Source organism: Labeo rohita, chromosome 17 (assembly GCF_022985175.1).
Source record: "Labeo rohita strain BAU-BD-2019 chromosome 17, IGBB_LRoh.1.0, whole genome shotgun sequence".
Taxonomy (NCBI): domain Eukaryota; kingdom Metazoa; phylum Chordata; class Actinopteri; order Cypriniformes; family Cyprinidae; genus Labeo; species Labeo rohita.
The window spans coordinates 7,718,383-7,740,287 of NC_066885.1; the positions used below are offsets into that span (position 1 = coordinate 7,718,383).

Genomic DNA, 21,905 nt, shown 5'->3' on the forward strand with positions numbered 1-21,905 from the left:
TAAAACTATGAGATACAAACTCAGAATTGACAGATATAAACATAATTCTGATTTTAAAATGTCAGAATTGCAGATTTGTGAAATATCAACTCAGAATTCTGATTAAAAAAAGGTCAGAATTGCAGAATTGCTTAAAAGCTTAAAACTGTGAGATATAAACTCAGAATTCTGACTTTTTTCTTGAAAATTTGAGTTTACGTCTCACAATTTTGACTCTTTTCACAGATTTCTGAGTTTACAATGCACAATTCTCTTTTTTTTGATAATTTTTTTATTTTCTTTTTTTTTTGCACATTTTTATCTTCTATTCTATTGCAGAATTACAAGATATAAACAGAATTGTGAGATGTAAACTCAGAATAATGATTTAAAAAGTCAAAATTGCAGTATTATGAGATATAAATACAATTATGAGACATAAACTCAGAATTCTCATAAAAAAGTCAGAATATAAGCTTAAAACTATACATATAAGCTTAAAACTGTGATATATAAACTCAGAATTGACAGATATAAACTTAGAATTCTGATTTTAAAATGTCAGAATTGCAGAATTGAGACATAAACTCAGAATTTTGATAACAAAGTAAGAAATGTAAAATATAAACTTCAAATTGTAAGATATAAACTCAGAATTATGATTTAAAAAGTCAGAATTGCAGATTTGTAACATATAAACTCAGAATTCTGATTTTAAAAAAGTCAGAATTGCAGTATTAAGAGATATAAACAGAATTGTGAGATATATACTCTGAATTCTGATTTTAACAAGTCAGAATTGCAGATTTGTAACACATAAACTCAGAATTCTGATTAAAAGAAAGTCAGAATTACAGTATTAAGAAATGTAAACAGAACTGTTAGATATAAACTCAGAATTCTGATTTTAAAAAGTCAGAATTGCAAAATTGTGAGATAAAAGCTTAAAACTGTGAGATATAAACTCAGAATTGACAGATATAAACTTAGAATTCTGATTTTCAATTTTGACTCTTTTCACAGATTTCTGAGTTTACAACGCACAATTCTGATGTTTTTGATCTTTTTTTTGCACAATTTTATCTCCCTTTTTTCTCACCTTTTTAAGCTGATATCTCAAAGTTTTAACTTTGTATCTCACAGTTCAGACAAATGCAAGAAGAAAGACTGTGTTGTGAAACAAAAGGTCAAATGGACCTTTTATTTTACTTTATTTTATTTTATTTTTATTTATTTTCTTATCCCATGGGTAAAATGGCCTTTCGTACCTTTCTGAGCCATTTTGCTACTAAATTTAATCAATGTGGATGTATGGACAGGTCTCCCTAACTATTTACAGTCCAAATACTGTACATTTTTTTACATTTTTAACTGTGGATTTATATTATATTTTTTATTTTTGTAAAATATTTTGTTTAAAAATGTTTACAATTTTTTATTTGTAATTTTTTTTTACATGAATGCCATTTGGCTTAATATTTTGTATTTAATGCAAAGAAATTCATTTAGTGCTTCCGAAGACTTCCGTATACATTGTGTTTATTGCACTTTGGCATAGCAACCATTACATACCAACATAACCTACTTTCATTGACAGCCGTCTCATAAACACTCAGATCAGAAGGAATATATTAGTATGATGAAATAAATTCTTGCTTTGTATGATTCTGTCCACTATACGTCAGCTCCCACATTAACTGCTGTTAATGCCAGCAACCTCGATTGACAGTTTGCAAAAAGTCATATCGACATGGAGATTTCCGCCCCAGTGTCTGTAATTGCAGGCATCTTACCGATGCACACTTTCCCACCGGTGCTGGGTTTACGACTGCGTCAGTTGCAGAGCAATTGCGGTCTTATCCTCCCCTACTCTGAAATTTTGAAGGATTGTGGGCAAAAGACCGTGCCGCATTTTCATGACTCAGAATTGAGGGCAATACACATGCAAATGACAGTAATACAATAAAAGTAATCCCCCTAAAACAAGCTTGATAATGAATATTGTTTGTAGTTTATACAGTATATGGTTTGTTTTCTGATTTAAAGAGACAGCGGACCCAAAAATGAAAATTCAGTCATGTTGTTTCAAAACAGTATGACTTTATTTCATCTGTGGAACACGGAAGAACATATTTTGAAGAACGCTGGAGTCAAAACAATATTGGTCTCAACTGAAATTCATAGTATTTAAAAAAAAAAGCCATACGGGTTTTAAATGACATGACACAATGTTCATTTTTGGATTAAATATGCCTTTAAAAAAATACTATGATTTATCATTTTAGGCCAATTAACCATGAAGGCCACCTAAAAGCCGTTGGAAATGTGACTCAGGTCTCTGACCTACTTCTTGGGAGTTTCAAAAGGTCCAGGAATCTTAGATCTCTTACTTTGTTTCTCATGAAAAGGATTTCAGTTACTTAACATCCAGGAACAGGGGCTTTTGTAGTGACCCACATAAAACCACAAATCTGGAGTATATGAAATCAATAACCTAAATTTCCACATATTAGTTACGTCATTTACAGTGTTTTATATCTTGTGATATTATTTCCACATCCTACTCTGGATTTTTACTACTAAAGGCATATTATGTTAGCGTTCATATTATGAATAATTTTACAAGAGCTACAAAAGCAGCATATTATTAATTATCATGGATATTTCATTTCACATTTCCGACTGATTAATCACAAACTTGGGAGAAACTTAAAATTTCATATTTCTTTGAATTAGACAGTGATGAAGTCTAACTAAAATGCATAAGCAGCTCTAAGGTTTTTTTGTCATGCAATTAGTAATACTCGTACTTCATCATGCTAATGATTCTCTTTTGGCCACTCAGTAAGTGAAATCCAAAAATTAAAAAAAAAAAAAAAAGTTATTGTGGTGAAATTACACAATATAGGGCTGTCTGATGTATCACAAAAGATCTTTGCTATGCTTTCTTCAAAAGCAAGATGTAAAATGAGGTCGCTGATTTGCTGAGTAGCTTCCGCTGGCTGTGTAAATGGTTCGTCATCAGTCAGTTTGAAAGCATGTCAAAAAAAAACCTACACATAGAGGATTCCCGCATTGGTAGCCGCCACATGAAAGAAAGATATAATGGTGACATAACTCTGGGTTAAGCCACAGGGCACCCATGATAAAACTGTCCATTAATGGACGTCACACAATGATTAATATTCAAATTCGCAAAATGTGGTTTCATCATTTTTGTATGGCTGTTTAATTATTCCAAAATGAAGCATTTCCTTCTTGTTCTATTTTCTAAAAATGTAGTTTAAGACATGCTTTTTCAAATAAACTTACATTATATGATACAATTATAGATAATGAAGAGAAAAAGAACAAATAAACCAAATTCAGAGTGCTGACCGAAAAAGGAGCTGTCTTTGCAACCAAATGTAAACGGTTATGTGGGTGGTGAAAATAGGCCGGATTGCATTGTAGCGCTCAGATGCTGTGGATCTCACCACATAGAGACACTGTATCAGTGAAAACAATCTATCAAGAGCACTTCTCACTTTGATGCTGGGATAAGCTCCTGTATATCTACATACCACAGCGTCTATATAAGAATAAGCATAATTTTACATTTTGCATCGACGCTTTCCACGTGACGGAATTTCCCGAAAGACTCTTAAGATGGTAAATAGCTTAATGATAGTTGATCACTTTAGATTATCAACTTTCGTTATTGATATTTGGCGCGTACTGGATTAAGAGTGCATCGTTTCGTTTTTTTACGTTGGATTTGCTTGTTCATTCAGTCAAATATTTGTTGATATCCTGGCGTATTCATTCATGCATAGTTTTGGCATAGTTTTTGTTCAGTACTGTTCTGAATTAAACTAAGTGAAAGTAATGTTTTACAATGATGTAGCATTCAGTTTACAGCTTTATACAATTACATTGTTCTTTTCCAGAATAAAAGTTTCAATTGTGTTTCATTTTTAATAATGTGCATGTGAACTGACTATAATGCAATAGAGTGTTTTCACAGCGCATCATCAGTCGGCCATATTGATGGCACTGAGCGTAAACAATGCCACTGAATTGAACAAAACTTGCAAATTTTGCTAAATATTGCTGCTGAAAATTGTCAGTTATTGTCATGTTTTGGGCTGTACTAATGGGTCAGACCAGAAAAAAACATTCGGAGTACTACAGACTACCAAAAGTTATAACAAATCAAGGAGAAGAGTGCAAAAACTCAGGAACAAAAGGTGCTTGTGGTTGGCCAAACTGAACCAGGATTTCCAGGGCAAGAGTCTTACCAACATTTGTGTTTGGTCTTATCATTTCCGGTGATTTTTGCTCAGATTTTCTGCTGATTTACAGTCTGGAGAAGTTGATGCTACTTGCCAAAACTCAGAGCCAGTCTGCTGATTCTTAGAAAATCGCATAGTGTATAATTGTCACAGGTTCCAATTTTTTAGCTTCAGACTCTTGATTCCATCCAGTCAGAGTACATTAAAGCAATAAGCCCCAAGAAGCCGTGGTTTACAGTGAATTTTTAACAGCTAAGGGGCCATTCATACAGAACGCATCTTTGTGCCGCTGAAGATGCAATAGATTATATTTGTTTGTGAAGGTAATGCGCCTCCCGATCTACATATATCTGTCTATGTTCGCCCAAATCATTCATGATCCAGCTTCACTTACAGCAGAAGTGAGTATAAGGGTTTTTTTATGAGTCTTTGTGATCGCCTTTCCTAATAATGTGCTAGTTAGCAAGTTTAGCGGCTAAACGTAAACAGGCTTGTCACTCCACAGAGAGAAGAGAGGGGCGGGGTGAGCAGAGCTCATTTGCATTTAAAACAGCATCAACCAGAATGAGATGATTTTTGCAGAGCTGATTTTAGCAATGTAAGAAGGGTGTTGTTTTACACAACCATTGAGAATTTTTAACTAAAGTATATTATAGATTTTCATTAAGACCCTAAAGAATCATATTGACTTGTGGAAAATGGGCATCCGATGACCCCTTTAAAAAAAAAGCGCAACGTAGAACGCAAGGGTCTTGAAATGCGCTTTTGTGACGTGATGCAATAATGACAATGTTCAGTGACAGAGATATTTCTGGGATATTTTTATAAGGAACAAATAGTGATAATCGCTTGAAGAAAGGTTATATAATTCAGGATATCCTGAATTATCCAGCCACTATGAGCGCCTCCTCCGCCACATTGCTGTCAAATAAAACAGTTTATTGCTACTTGCTACTGTAAACAGAAGCTCGCAACACTTGCCCCGCCTCCGAGTTCTTCTGATTGGTCCACTGCTTTGGAACTGAAATTGATGAGCGGCGCTGCGTGTAAAAGTTGAAATTCTTTTAACTTGACACGTCGTCTTAAAAAAGCTACGGTCATGTGAGAGGCGCTGCAAAAGATGCAAGACGTGAGTGTAACGGACATGCACGTCTGTCAAGCGTGTGTTAAAACAATGGAAAAGTAGTGCATTGGAATGGAAAAACGTGTTCTGTGTGACTAGCCCCTAAGGGGCGTTGATAGGCACATAAGTGTAAATGATATAAATAAAAACAGTATTCTTCCACCAAACAATGTAGTTCCTCAGAAACAGTTGTGGTTGCAACAAAGTGGTTGCGAAGCAACACACAAAAGTAAACAAAGGTGTATGTTTATAGAGTAATTTACAACAGCCTCGAATGTGGCTCAACCAATCAGAATCAAGGTCCGGAACTATCCATTTTATAATAAACATGTTCGATATTTTTAGCCAATTTTAGAACACATATTGTTTTCAATTGTCACGCATCTCCTAGCAACAAGGCACACATTTCTGCATCAATCTGTTGTTTAGTGTATGATAATGGCCAGCTTTCCTCTGTCACGTTTTACTAAGTCGGTAAATGTTTGATGCCCATTGAATGTATTTTAGTGTATTCCAGCCTTTAAATGTTTCAGAAAAACATTCCATAAATGATGTATAATTGATTTTTTTTTTTTTTTTTTTTTTTGAATTTTGAATTAACTTTGAACTTTGAATGAACATTCTATTAACATTCCTTTTTTTTTCATACAATGGAAGGCCGTGGTAACCAAAACAGTTTGGTGACCAACATAATTTAGAATAGCTTATTTTTTGTTCCACAAAAGAAAGTTATACAACATGAGGGTTAGAAACCATGACAGAATTTTCATCTTTGGGTGAACTATCCATTTAAATATCAACCAACACAGTCTTTCTGGTGATATTGGTTCACCAAAGCTGTCTAGAAACCAGCCAACCATGGTAGAATACAAGCATCCAAGGTGAAATATATGGTGGTCCTTTGTGCTTTGTCAAAAAGGTAGAAAGCAGCAAATGCATGTTCATTATTAATAGGAAAATATAAATTCATCCATTTGGCACATTAGGATGACTGTAGAAAGCCTTCATCACAACAAAACAACAAAGACCAGCTGCTTATCATTGAATTCTACCACACATTATACCATGACCATGATAATATAAAAAGTTGTAAATAAAACAAATACTATAGTACATTTGACAAGAAAATACCATTTTAGTCGTCTTCTAGCAATTTCTTAGTAAAATTTGTTCCAAAACCACTTTTTTCAGTGTATTAAACTGGCAAAAAATGAATGCAAGGTGTTTTTAATAAAGGTTCTAAATGATTCTCCATCTGAAAAACCTAATCAGACAACACACAACCAAACAGAGTTTCCGAAACGAGACTAAAAGATTGAACTAAATGCAAAATCTTGATAACTCACCCCAAAAGCCTGATAATTATGATTCATCATTTTTTTCCCAACCGAAACTCGGTGAAATGGATCTGCAACAATGCCAACATAGACTGATCTGTAATCCGTAGGTCAGATTACTGGTAACGCGAGGAAAAATGTAGGTCTAAACAGCACCCCTCACCTATCAATTGATCTGATGAGGAAATCCAGGTCAGAGGTAGGCCATATTATCTATGCAATCACGATCAAGCATTGCATAAATAGATGAGGGGAAAGAGAAACATTTTCACACTGCAAGAGAATAAGAAGGGGGCATTAAAGATGTTTCTGAGCTTCTTCAATGCTAAAAATGTGGTGAGATGACTGAAACGTTCAATTTAATTCTGTTAGCGATGCTAATAGTTATGCTAACACTGTATGCTTGCTTTGCTTAATCATAAAGATTAATCTTAAAACTTTTAGATAAAGTTTAAATGTAATATGTTTTTGCGAAAAGAGGCCTCCGCTCAGAAATGGTTTGATTTTAATACAATATAATAATGGATAGCAATCTTTTTTTTAGGTTTTGCTGAGCTGTGCGCTGGCAAGCCTCACATTTGCCAAACAAGGGCAGAAAAAATTATGTGACACTAGTTTGACGATTGACTTTTATGCCTCTCTGGATTTGGACGCGGAGGGAAACGGCAACATCCACAACCGCTCACTATCTCCATGGACCTGGATGTAAGTTTCAAAATGATAGAAACAAATGAAACTAATGAAATAAGTGAATCAAAATGAACTACGATTTAGAGTTACAATGTTAGAATGTTGTTGATATCTTATAAATAATTTACAGTTCATGGCATGCACAATGTTGATGATGTATCAGGAGGTTAAAATTCAAAGCTAGCTGTCATGGCTACCGTGTAAGCACTTTTAAGATACAGCAGGCCATGTGACATCAGTGTGAAAGCAAGTAAAGCAGGTCTTGGTTAGTTCTGTGGGTTTTGTCTTGAAATAAGCGTCTTGTTTTCTCTGCTTTCAGACCGAAGTATTCACCAGACAGAATACCGCAGTTCCTCTTCGAAGCCCAGTGCAGTTCAGAATATTGTGTCTTTCCCAGCGGTGTGGATATAGGACTGAACTCTTTACCTATTTATCAGGACATCCTGGTGCTGAAACAGGATACGGAGGACAGGAAGTGTTTCAGGGTGACTTTTGAGAGAGTAATAGTGGGGTGTACGTGTGTGCGGGCCAAAACCTCCTGAAATGACTTTCCATTTTAGAATCATAGAACTAATTTATTTGTTCCACTGAAGCTGAGACTTTGAACAGATTTTAAGTTATTTTAAGATGAAATAGTTCCTGAATCAAATTTGTATTGAATATTTGGATTTATCAAGTTAGCAGACACTTATATTTATGTATTGAGTATTAATAAAATATTTAAACATGTTTTTGGTTGTTTTATTTGACCAGTTAACAATACATTTTATGAATCATAACATTTATATAACACTGATTGTTATTGTGCACTCTCTGTAACCAAACCGATGTCTTGGGATTAAACATTTTAACACTTTTTTCCTAAAACAGTTTGGATGGTAAAACAAACATAAAATAAAGACATGTCAATAAAAACCATGTTGTCCGGCTGATAAAAATATGTTCTAAGAATATTTTGCTTTGTTAATGAATGTTAATGAATGTTCTCTGATAGCTTAAAATACTTTGTGATGGGAACATTCCATTTTATTATTCTGTAAACATTACGGGAATGTTACTTTTGAATTTCATCTGAGCATTCTAAGACAAGTTTAAAAAACATTTACAGTGCTTTGCGAAAGTATTCAAACCCCTTCATTTTTTCACATTTTATGTTACAGCCTTATGTTAAACTGCTTTGAAGCTTTTTTCACATCAGTTTACACTCCATACACTATAACGGCAAAGCAAAAAACATTTTTACTACACTTCAAATGGAGTTAACCTGTGGCAATTTCAATTGAATGGGTATGATTTAGCAAGGCACACATCTCTCAATAAAAGGTCTAACAGCTAAAAAGGCATATCAGAGCAAAAACCAAGCCCTGAGGTCAAAAGAACTGCCTGTAGAGCTCAGAGACAGGATTGCGTCAAGACACACATCTGGGGAAGAGTTCAGAAAAAATTCTGCTGCATTGAAGGTTCACAGAAGCATGTAGCCTCCATTATCCATAATGGAAGAGGTCTGGAACAATTAGGACTCTTCCTAGAGCTGGCCTCCTGTTCAAACTGAGCATTCGATGGAGAAGAGTCTTGGTTAGACTGGTGACCAAGAAGCTGATGGTCACTCTAGTTGAGCTCCATGATCATATATGCAGATGGGAGGAACTTACAGAAGGACAAACATCACTGCAACACTCAATCCGGTCTTTATAGCGGTGTGACCAAACTCAATCCTCTTCTCAGTGAAGACACATGAAAACCAACTTGGAATGTGCAACAAAGCACCTAAAGAACACTCAGATTGTGAGAAACAAGATTCTCTGGTCTGATGAACCTCAATTCCAAGCATCATGTTTGGAGGAAACCAGGTCCAGTTCATCCAGAGTACCATCCCAAAAGTAAAGTGTGCTGGTAGCAGCCTCATGCTGTGGGGCTGTTTTTCAGCGGCAGGGACTTAGGGACTCGTCAGAGTAGAAGGAAAGCTCAACACAGCAAAATATAGAGATAAACCCAGTCCAGAGCATTCAGTACCTCAGACTGGGCAGAAGGTTCACCTTCCAGCAGGACAATGACCCTAAGCACACAGCAAGTGTGGCTTATAGGCAACTCTGCAAATGTCCTTGTGTGGCCCAGCCACAACCTGGGCTTGAACCCAATCAAACATTTCTAGGGAAACCTGAAAATGTGCGTCTGCCCCCGTCCAAGCTGACAGAGCTTGAGAGGTGAAGAGGTGAGGAGAAGAATGTCAGATAATTGCCAAATTCTGATGCGCAAAGCTTGTCGCATCATATCCAAAACGACTTGAGGCTGTAAAGGTGCTTCAATTAAGTACCGCGTTAAGGGTATGAATACATATGCAATGTACTTATTTCGTTTTTTTTTTTTTATTTTAATAAATTTGCAAAGTTGTCACAAATCTGTTTTTTTTTTTTTTGCTTTGTCATTATGGTGTATGGAGTGTAGATTGATGTGGAAAAAAGTTATTTAAAGCAGTTTAACATAGACAGCAACATAAAACGTGAAAAAAATGAAGGGGTTTGAATACTTTTGCAAAGCACTGTACATTTTTAGAAATGTTAGACAAGCATCCAACTAAAACTTTTTGAGAGGATTACAGTACTGGAAGAACATTTGTTCAGAACTTTGAAAGAACTTTGTCAGAATGTTAGCCAATCTCCTGAGAACCCTGTTAGCTGGGTGGTCTCTGCTGTACTATGCTTCAATCAAATATAGTAGTGGCAAATTAAACACAGACTATAATACACCAGTACTGTCTGTCAACTCAATTTGTCAGAACACCCTTATATCAGAATACCCTGTTGCTTAAACAGGATACGGAAGACAAGAAATGCTTAAGTGCAACTTTTGCGAAACTAATAGTGGGTTGTGCATGTGTGGGGGCCAAAATCTCTAAAAATATCTTGTTTGTTTCAGTGTTACAATATACTTATTCATTTGTTCCAATAAAGCTGAGACATTTGCTTTTAACAGAATACATATTGTAATGTGTATTGTAATGTTGATATTGTAAGTTATTTTGTAGACAAAATAGTTCCTTAATTACAATTTTATTATATATTTATGGGTATTCATTTAGCAGACATTTATGCAAAAAAGAGAGAGTAATAACACACTGAAACACTTTTTGATATTTGTATTTGACTGATTAACAATACATTTTATGAATTATGAATATGTGTACAACAGTTTGTCACTGGAGAAAAACTGGGGAACAATTTTGTACCTTATCTAATAATACCTTATTATTTTGTACCTTATGCCTAAACAGTGCATGTTAGTATCTTTAAGTAGGACTACTATAAACTGTTTAGAAGTAAATAAGGTAAAAAGTTGTACATTTAGAGGGTACTGCCTCATCGACAAGCTGTGGTACCCCTAAAGGTACATTTTTTGCCTTTTTTGCATTTTTTTTTTCTGAGAATTTTCTGACGCTTTAGTAAGAAGAGAGGATCTAGTCATTACATAATGAAGTAACTAAATAGCAGCAATTGCATCTTTTACCACATACATGTCAGGACGTGGATGTGGTCTCTGGCACTCACTACTGTACAACCATGGTAACCATAGTATCTGTCACAGACAATATTAGTTTAGACAAAATTTAGTTTTAGTTACTACAACAAATAATTGCCACCTTTGTCATACAAAAAAAAAAGTAACTTAATCAAAGCTATTCTGAATGCTTCATACAGCTGAAGCATTTTCCACAGTTTAGTGTCATATTATTTTTAAATATAAGATGCGCAAATTTAATGTTTTTTTCTTGTGAGTATAAATTAAATTAAATATCATCTAACATAAAATTAACCAAAAGTAGCTGGTAAAAGATTGTCTAACAACTTAATTTAGTCTAAATTTACAGCCCTGCCATCTCATTTATGAACAGTGCATTGAATAAGATAATTTATTATTATGGCTTGAATTCACTTAAATATGGTATGGTAACTCTAACTCTATGGTTAACCTATGGTAAATTAGACCAATTTTTTATTATGCATGACGTTAATGCATATCAAATTTGGATGTCATATAAGGCAGTTAACTCTCATATTGTATTTTCAGAAAGTTCTGGAATGTTTATTCTCTCCCCAAATTTGTCACTACTGAAACATATAATATACATTAATCAGAAGGGTTATATTGACCTTTTAAGATTTTGTGTACATCTACATTGTAAATATATTTTTTGCTATTTTATTAACTTTTTTTTTTTAGGTAAATCATTAGCAATTACATTAACAACATTTCAAGTGTAATTTATGAGATTTGTTGTATTTTGAATCCAAATTTTCTTTGTAAAAGGCAAAAAAGTTGATCATACTCATTTCAAAGTTAAGGATTCATTAATTTGAATATACATTGAACCAAACACTATCATAACATCTTAGTTGATAATTCAGTACACTTTATTTTTGACAAAACATCCCATGTTTCGGTAATGACTGCACATTTTCGGTAGTGACAGTAATGCTTTGGTAGCTACCACCTCACAGAATTTGAATTTGCATACTAAAACACTACTAAAACATACTGAAATACAAATAACTGTACTAAAATTTTGTTTATTTCCCCCAAATAAAGAACTATGTGTTCTCTTTTTGTCACTTCCGAAACAGTGATGACGTTTCGGTCGTGACTGTTAACAGTAGTGACAATTCTATGGGATGACACCCAAAATAACAAAGATGTCACTAACGAAACATTTGGTGGCATTTCGGTAGTGACATCTTTGTTTTTTGGGGTGTTTTAGATACTTTTAAACCTAGCTCAAAGATGGTAATCAGCACATGCTTAGCTAGCACAGTTTTAAACAGTTGTATACATATAAAAACTAAATGTTACGGTATAACTCCTAAAAAAGTGTGCTTAAATGCAGAAAAAAGGGTGCGGTAGTGACGTTCCTTAAAGTTACATACAGATTTTTCAGCCTTATAAACATATTCACCTCAAAATGATAGGGCCTCGACTATTAACCCTTACGAAAAAGAAGTTTATTCAAGTGTGCTATTAGTGTATACTTTCAGTCGACTTTTTATGTACTTCTCAGAAATGTGCTTTATAACCTTATCAGAAATATACTTAAAATTACATTTAAGTATACTTGATTTATACTTAGTAAAAGTATTTGAGCTATACTTGTGCTCTGAGAATCCGTGTTTTCATTGTTATACATGAGAGATGCTATTACACATCTTCTGTACGAAATTTCCAAAACACAAGCAAAGAAACCAAAACAGATGCTTCTACAATGTAAAAAATGCAAATACATATTTTCCATTGTACGAAACATTTTGTCTCAAATACTAAAAAATGCTATTCTTTTTAAATAAAAACCCTTGTCAGACCAACATTACAAAAATATTGTCCCAACTAGTCAAACACAGTTGTCTGAGCAAAGAATTTCATATTGTTGAAACTTTAAGGCTTTGTAAGTTCCCAGCATCCATTGCAGCATGAATAAATTATCCAGTTACTGTTATAGGATTACTGTTTTGCTGTTTGCTGACTTCATTTAAACTTTTTTGTTGTTGTTTTGTCAGTTGTATTGTATTGTTATTTGTTGTACTGTGACATAAAGATCTAATCTTTTTAATATTTGCTGATTGCCAGCATTCTTGAGGTTTGTGTATCTAGTTTTGAGGCCTTTGAGATACTTTCAACCACTTATATCCATTCCCTGGATATCTTAGTTTCGTAAAACGCTTTATAAACAAAGACAACATTGTCTACATATTAGACTGAGTTATTTATAATGTTTTATATGTTCAGATATTCATATAACAAAATATATACAAATTAATACCTAAATAGGAAGATAATAGTATACTTAAAGTATGATATAAAGTTACTTAAAGAAAACTTACAAGTATACTTACAGTATAAAGCTACTAATCTAGTAGTTTACTGAGACTATACTTCAATGTGTGCTAAAAATGCTTTAAAAAGTATTTAATTAGTAAACTATCAGTATTCCTATTAGTTCACTTTTAGTATACTTGCAGTACAAACTAAAAACATAGATGTAAACTAGCTGTGAAGTTTACTACTGTTATACTTAAAAGTAGACTTTTATATACTAGTAAGTGGGCCAATTTAGTCCCAAGGAGTATTAAAGTAGTACACTGAAAAGTATATAGTATGCTGATATTTGTATACTTACTACATAAAGTATACTTAAAAATATACTTGAACTTTACTTAAGTATACTTAATAAAATAAACTTGAAGTATACTTCTTTTTGGTAAGGGAATCTTAGGGTTTAGGGTTCAGGAAAGCCACCTCCCAACTGAATTTACCCAATAAATGATGATTTTATATATATTAAGCTTACTGATATTTGAAATATTACTGTGGGTTTCAATAGATAATAGAAGGATCTTAGTAAACATCTACTTGAATGGTTTTTAAACATGTTTTTTGGTTGTGGGATGGCCAGTGACAGTGACTGTCAAAATCATTGCACGCCGTTTCACAGCCAAGCCGCTAAGTGGCGATGTACAGAATATGAAACGGAAGATACATTGTCTATCAACGCCAGCCAGCGGACGGGTGGTGCAATTACACGCAGCGGCTTCTGTCAACTAACTGCCTGTTTCTACATAAACAAACATCAGCCTGGGGATGGACAAAGTTCCTTAGATCACCATTTGACCACCACCTTAGATCACCATCCGATAATATTTTATTACGTTGATTTATATTTATTAAGCGCTTAATGAAAGTTCTTTAGCGTTAGCCAACGGGATTCTGTAAACTTTTCCTGCGGTACACACTGTCAAACTGTGGATTTACAGATAGCCAGTCGAGCTAGCTGGCTAAGGTAAATATTACTCTAAAATAATATGCAATATTAGGCCAAATTTTGACAGCTCTTTGCTGATTAGTCTTTGCTATAAAGTGCTAAAAGATTATGGTTAGTTGTTCAATGACCTGTGTTTTTTTCAGCTCAGAAATTACGTCATTGCCATCTGAATTGTATTATTCACCATGCTTTTAATGTGTAAACATTTATTACAACTAAGATTTTAGCTTAAATGTTCATTTTTACTAAATAATTTGTGAATGAATGAGTCAGTGAATGAATCTAGTAAATGTGTATCAAAACTCTTACGTTTAAAGCGTGTTAGACGGCTGTTTTTTCACAACACATTCAGTTAGATTTTATAGAAACCATGTTTGTATTTGTATCTAACCATGGTAAGATACAAATAATTAATTTACTCACCCTCATGTTGTTTCAAACTTGTATGAAAAGTAACTACCAGCAACTGTTTGGTTACCAACATTCTTTAAAATATCTTCTTTTGTGTTTAATAAAAGAAAGAAACTTGGGTGGATAAATTCTACCTGATTTTTTAATTTTTGTTGGACTGTCCCTTTAAATAATGGTCTCTATACAATAACCTAGGTTCATTTTAAGGGTCTAACTAACTTTATTTTAGCCTTCCAGTGGATTTCCTGATCAAATTCGACAGCGTTCATATCTTGTAAATGGGGAACAGCGCGCTCAAAGCTCATTTGGAAACATCTCAGAAGACCGGAGTCTTTCAGCTGACCGGAAAGGGTTTGACGGAGGTACTAATAGGCTTGTCGTAATCATATTCACCACTCTGATGCACTTAGCAGCGATGTGCTTATGGATTATTGACAGCTCACATGTCTTTATGCAGTTCCCAGAGGAGCTGCAGAAACTCACCGCAAACCTACGGACAGTTGATCTGTCCGGCAACAAAATCGAGGTGCTTCCAGCATTCATAGGAGGCTTCCAACAACTCAAGAGTCTTACCATAAGCAGCAATAAACTTAGTAAGTGTTGACATATAGCTAAATATGGCCATCATAAAGAAAAACTTGTCATTCCACTCTTTTGTTTTTTGTATAAATGAGTAAGCGTTTTAATGTTTTTAAGTCTCTTATGCTCATCAAGGCTGCGTTTGTTTGATTAAAAATACAATAAAAACAAAAATATTGTGAAAAAATATTACAATTTAAAATAATTGCTTACGATTTTATTACAATTAAAAACGTAATTTATTCCTGTAATGCAAAGCTGAATTTTCAGCATCATTGCTCCAGTCTTCAGTGCCACATGATCCCTCAGAAATCATTAAAATATGCTGATTTGCTGCTCAGGAAACATACTGTAATGTCTACGGTTGGTGTCAAAAGTTTACATACACCTTGCAGAATCTGCAAAATGTTAATTATTTAACCAAAATAAGAGGGATCATACAAAATGCATGTTTACATATAGTCCACAAGCAAAAATAATAGTTGAATTTATAAAAAATCACCCCATTCAAAAGTTTACATACACTTGATTTTTAATACTGTGTTGTTACCTGAATGATCCACAGATGTGTTTTTTTGTTTAGTGATAGTTGTTCATGAGTCCCTTGTTTGTCCTGAACAGTTAAACTGCCAGCGATTCTTCAGAAAAATCCTTCAGTTCCCACAAATTCTTTGGTTTTTCAGCATTTTTGTTTATTTGAACCCTTTCCAACAATGACTGTATGATTTTGAGATCCATCTTTTCACACTGAGGACAACTGAGGGACTCTTATGCAATTATTACAGAAGTTTCGAACACTCACCGATGCTCCAGAGGGAAAAATGATGCATTAAGAGCTGGGGGTGTAAAGTTTTGAACATTTTTCTTATTTTGCCTAAATATCATATTTTTTTCATTTAGTACTGCCTTTCAGAAGCTACAGGAGATACTTACATGTTTCCTAGAAGACAAAATAAGTTTTTGTCTTCAAAATTTACCCTGATCTTCAAATTAAAAAAAAAAAAAAAAAAAAATTTTACCTCTTAATGCATCAAGTTTTTTTATTTTCTCTTGTGAACTGCAAGGTGTATGTAAACTTTTGACCTCAGCTGTACACAGTAATTCAAAGTCATATTATTGCATAGGAGCTTGTATTTTATAATCTGAACCTTTAAGCACTCCATTAATGTATGATTTTTTTGTTTTATGTGTATAGGCAGTCTACCAAATGACATTGGGAAACTCAAGAAGCTGGAGACACTTATTTTAAATGGGAACCAGTTGAAGCAGCTTCCTTCATCGCTGGGTCAACTGAAGTCTTTGCGCACCTTAAGCCTGTCTGGGAATCACTTCAAGGAGTTTCCTAATGGACTCGGCACCCTTCGCCAGCTTGATGTTCTGGACCTGTCCAAGAATAAGATCCAGGTGGTTCCTGCAGAGGTGGCCGAACTGCAAGCCATTGAAATCAACCTCAATCAGAATCAGGTGAGGTTTTTTTTTTTTTTTTTAATTTTATTGCTTTTAGGAAATGATAGAGGAGTGTCAGGGTGACTTTTAGGGCTGTATTTGTTCTGTTTCAGATTTCAACCCTGTCTCCAGAGGTGTCTCGTGCTCCCAGACTGAAGGTGTTACGGCTGGAGGAGAACTGTCTGGAGCTCTCCTCTATCCCTATCTCCATCCTCACAGACTCCCAGGTGTCCCTGCTGTCGGTGGAGGGCAACCTGTTTGAAGTTAAAAAGTTGCGTGACCTAGAAGGCTATGATAAAGTAAGTTTGTGCCAGTTTAGACTACTATTATAGATTTGATTCTTATGTCATTTGTATTCATTTTTTGTTTATATTCCAGGTCCAATGTCAATAGTCAGTTTTGTGTGTCTAATCCTTTTCTATAAATATCACATATTTCCGAGATGGAAAATACCACAGATAAAGTTTGAATGTAAAACAAAACTAGTCTAATTATTTGTTTTTAAAACAAAGTAAAACCCCTCATAATCTATTCTGTCATTTCAGCAAGGTGTAATTTTGAATCATGGAAAATCCAGGAGATAATATCTTTTTTTTTTTTTTTTTTTTGAAATCTAGCTCTGAATTGAGCAATTCATTTCAGTTCAACTAAGATTTTTTCTTGTATCACACTTGTCGTGTTTACACCTAAAAAAAATTACACCCTCAAATATACATTTTCCCATGTATAGAGAGAGAAATTTAATGTTTGAAGTATAATTGTCAGTTATTTTCAAGACAAAATAGTGTTTGCACTGCAGATGTGATGTAGTTGTGTGTGTTGTCGATTCTGAATAAATCTCAAAACATTTTGAACCTAGTTTAAACCTCTAGTTCGTTAGTCCACTTGTTATTAGATAACCTAAAACAAATTTTACTTCCAGGTGTAAACAGGGCCAAGTGGCTATAAAAATCAAATTCAATCCAACCATTGATTTTTTATTTTTTTTTTTTTTTTGGCTCACTTTAAATGAAAATTTCAGTCTTATAACCAGGAAAATCTGTTTATAGCCACTGTTCAGATCTGTTTATTTTCTGTTTATCATTTAAAAGCTTTAAGAATTTTTTTTTTATTACAATCATGTTATACACTACCAGTCAAAAGTTTTTGAACAGTAAGATTTTTAATGTTTTTTTTTTTTTTTTTAAAGAAGTATCCTCTGCTCACCAAGCCTGCATTTATTTGATCCAGCAAAAACTGTACATTTTTAAAATATTTTTACTATTTAAAATAACTGTTTTCTATTTGAATCTGTTTTAAAATATAAAATATAAATATAATATAAATTCTTGTGATTTCAAAGAATTTTTAGCATCATTACTCCAGTCACATGATCCTTCAAAAATCATTCTAATATTATGATTTGCTGCTCAAAAAACATTTATTATTATTATTGTTATTATTATGTTGAAAACATTTGAGTATGATATTTTTCAGGGTTCTTTGATGAACATAAAGTTCAGAAGAACAGCATTTATCTAAAATAGAAATCTTTTGTAGCATTATAAATGTCTTTATCATCACTTTTGGTCAAGTTTTAAAGCATGCTTGCTAAATAAAATAATTAATTTTCATCATTTCTAAATTAATAAATAATAATAATAAATGTTTCTTGAACAGCAAATCAGTATATTAGAATGATTTCTGAAGGATCATGTGATACTGAAGACTGGAGTAATGATGCTGAAAATGCAGGAATAAATTACATTTTAAAATATATTCAACTAGAAAGATATTTAACAATATTACTGCTTTTGCTGTATTTTAAGCCAAAGAGAATTCTTAAAAAAAAAAAAAAAAAAAAAAAAACATTAAAAATCTTACTGTTTAAAATTTTTTTACTGGTAGTGTAAGTGGGTAATGATTTTATTTCCCAAAATGAGCAGATCATTTATGATTACACTAAGTTTTAAATAGTAGTGTATCCCAGTTTACACGAAAATATTAAGCAGAATAAACATTGATAATAATAAATGTCTCTTGAGTGCCAAATCAGTATATTAGAATGAATTCTGAAGGACTGCTGAAAATTTAGTTTTGCATCACAGGAATAAATTACATTTAGAATTTAACAGTAGAAAATATTAATTTTAAATTGTAATAATATTTCACAATATTACTGTTTTTGCTTTATTTAAATTATATTAATAAAATAAGCCTTTGCGAGCAAAATCACATTTCAAAAACATGAAAAAAAAAAAATCCAAATTATTCTAACCTTGTGACCTTTAGTGTACTTTCTGAAAATAGTCTTAAGCATGTAATTTTGGAGCCTAATGACAAAGCCGTCTTAAATAAAAATTTTTACATAGTCATCTAATGACTTTAATCTTTCTTCAGTACATGGAACGTTTCACCGCAACCAAGAAGAAATTTGCCTGAACAGTCAGAGGCTTCCTGCACCTGTCCTCTGCGCTGGGCTTACCGTAGAGAGGTTTCAGCTGGGACCGCTTGTGTAAACGGCAAGACGGAAACAGAAAAGTGCTCAAGACTGCTTCACAACTTGGTAGAACGACGGCTCAGAAACCCCAGCCCTGCTGCTCATTACATTACAGTACAAACAGCACTGTATGGACCTTGCATTACTCTTTCTTTGCAAAGATTTTATAAACCAACATACAATGCAGACTCAGCTTCATGAGGACATTTACACTGGAGAATGGTTTATTGTATACTCAAGTGCACTAATGCCACATCTGTTTAGAAGGTCAGTCCTACAGAAAGGCTGGTATAACGACTAACTAATATATTGTATGTCCTGTACCCTTATAGTAAGTTCTATTGCTATTCATTTACTTTAAAGCATTAGAACAGACCTTGCATCCTCACATCTGTTCTCTTCTTCCTGTGTCTGTTATTCTTTGATTTGAACATTGTTTTGGGCTTCAATGAGGTTTTATCTGTTTAACAGTATTTTGATTGAACTGTGATCTCAAAACTTCCGTTAAAGAATATTTGCTGTGATATTTATGAAGTAGCCATTTTTTTCTTACAACAAAGACTGCATACGAGTCTTAATGTTGAGTACTGTCCATAAAATGAATGCCAGTGGATATTTATATTTGTAACACAACATTCAGTTTGCAGTACATTTGCTTTTACACGTGTATACATGCTGCATGTTTTCTTATCCTAAAAATGCAAAACTCAACAAGCATTTTAGTAAAGAACTATGATTTTCATGCAGTTTTTGAGATGTAACTCTATTATTCTTCATGGTCATCTCTATGTACTACTTACACACTTGAATGCTGTCTTTGTTCATCTGTTCACCCAAAAATGAAAATTCTGTCATCATGCACTCACCCCCCATGTTGTTCCAAACCTGTATGCAGATATATACACAAAAGCAGATATTTTGAGGAATTTGGGTAACCAAACAGTTTTTGGTCCCCACTGACTTTTCTTTTTCATGTGAACTAGTGTTTCTTTCAGTGAATGAATATATGCACATTAATGGAAATGTGTTAATTCTGAAACACCTGAATTTTACAACCAGATGATGATAACATATTACCCAAAATCAGTCATGAATGGCTTTTACTCTAATACAAAATACATGTTCCTGCTTCTCAGTGTACTACATCACTAAATTTTCCTTTTGCTGCAACATTTAGCCACAGAATAAAGCTTGCATTGTATTAAAAAAAAATGGCATCTGAATGATACTTTCAGGATGAATAAAGTACATCTATCTGTCTACCGACAGTATTTTTAGACTCGTGATTACTGAGGCTTTAAGACTTTCTGCTGTAGCAGAAAATAGTGCATAAGAACAAAACTCAAGGATGTATTAATGATGCAAATGATTTGCTTTAAAGGAGTAGTTCACTTCAAAAACAAAAAATTACAGATAATGTACTCACCCCCTTGTCATCCAAGATGTTCAAGTCCGTCTTTCTTCAGTCGTAAAGACATTTTTGAGGAAAACATTCCAGGATTTCTCTCACTATAGTGAACATATGGTGCCCCTGAGTTTGAACTTCCAAAATGTAGTTTAAATACAGCTTCAAAAGGTTCTAAACTATCTCAGCGGAGGAAGAAGGGTTTTATTTAGCGAAATGATAGGTTATTTTCTAAAAAGAATTACAATTTACCAATTTACATACTTTTTAACCTCAAACGCTCGTCTTGTCTAGGTCTGCGCGAACTGTTTTTCCCGATTCAATACAGTTAGGGTATGTCGAAAAACTCCCATCTCATTTTCTCCTCCAACTTCAAAATCGTCCTACATCGCTGTTTTACCTTTTTTTTTTTTTTTGATCTTTGCATGTTCACTTTGTAAACACTGGGTCGGTACTTCTGCGGCGATTTAGTATGATTTTTAATTTGGAGGAGAAAAAAACATGGGAGTTTTTCGACATACCCTGTCTTAAACCGTTCACGCAGATTTAGACAAGACGCGCGTTTGAGTTTAAAAAGTGTATAAATTGTAAATTAAAAATGAATAAATAAAAAAAAAGATCGTTTCACTAGATAAGACCTTTATTAATCGGCTGGGATTGTTTAGAGACTTTTGAATCTGCATTTAAACTGCATTTTGGAAGTTCAAACTCAGGGGAACCATGGAAGTCCATTATATTGAGGGGAATCCTGAAATGTTGTCCTCACAAAACAATGTCACATGGGTGAGTACATTATTTGTAAATTTTTGTTCTGGAAGTTACCCTTTAAGACTAATATTGTTAATCTCAGTTGTTTTTAATTTTTGTTATGTTTTTATCAGCTGTTTGGATTCTCATTCTGACGGCACCCATTCACTGCAAAGGATCTACTGGTGAGCAAGTGATGCTAAATAATTTATCCAAATCTGTTCTGATGAAGAAACAAACTCATCTATGCCCCAGATAGCGTGAGAGTCAGTAAATGTTCATTTTTGGATAAACTATACCACTAACACTATCACTCCACTCATTTAACATTTGCAAAAATGAAAACATTACTAGACATTCAATTGTATCATTAAAGGACAACAAAGCTCTGATATCGAAATGCTGTATTTGAAATTTTGTTCAATGTAAACTCATAATGAACTGAAAAAAAATACATTCAGTACACAATTTTCAAAAATATGTATGAGTTGAGAAAAGAAACAAAAAACAGGCACAGTACAACAAAAACCAAAGGGTGGTGCTATAACCCAACATAGAACAGAACATTGTACTAATGACCAGAACTGAAATGCACATTACAATGAATTATATAACGTTTTCACCACATTT

At 33.6% G+C, this 21,905-nt stretch overlaps 2 protein-coding genes across 2 annotated transcripts; both read left to right on the forward strand.

The window, feature by feature from the left end:
* Positions 1 to 6,795: 6,795 nt before the first annotated feature.
* On the forward strand, positions 6,796 to 14,217 carry il17a/f2 (interleukin 17a/f2). The gene is made up of 5 exons (XM_051134272.1): positions 6,796 to 6,912; positions 7,258 to 7,418; positions 7,723 to 7,909; positions 10,355 to 10,389; positions 14,166 to 14,217. Exons 1-5 carry the CDS (start codon positions 6,892 to 6,894, stop codon positions 14,215 to 14,217), a joined length of 456 nt encoding a protein of 151 aa, XP_050990229.1. The 5' UTR covers positions 6,796 to 6,891.
* On the forward strand, positions 13,954 to 19,682 carry lrrc57 (leucine rich repeat containing 57). The gene is made up of 6 exons (XM_051134271.1): positions 13,954 to 14,226; positions 14,849 to 14,981; positions 15,077 to 15,212; positions 16,394 to 16,662; positions 16,758 to 16,943; positions 19,024 to 19,682. The coding sequence occupies exons 2-6, from the start codon at positions 14,898 to 14,900 to the stop codon at positions 19,063 to 19,065; spliced, it is 717 nt and encodes a 238-aa protein (XP_050990228.1). The 5' UTR covers positions 13,954 to 14,226; positions 14,849 to 14,897; the 3' UTR covers positions 19,066 to 19,682.
* The last annotated feature ends 2,223 nt before the right edge of the window (positions 19,683 to 21,905 follow it).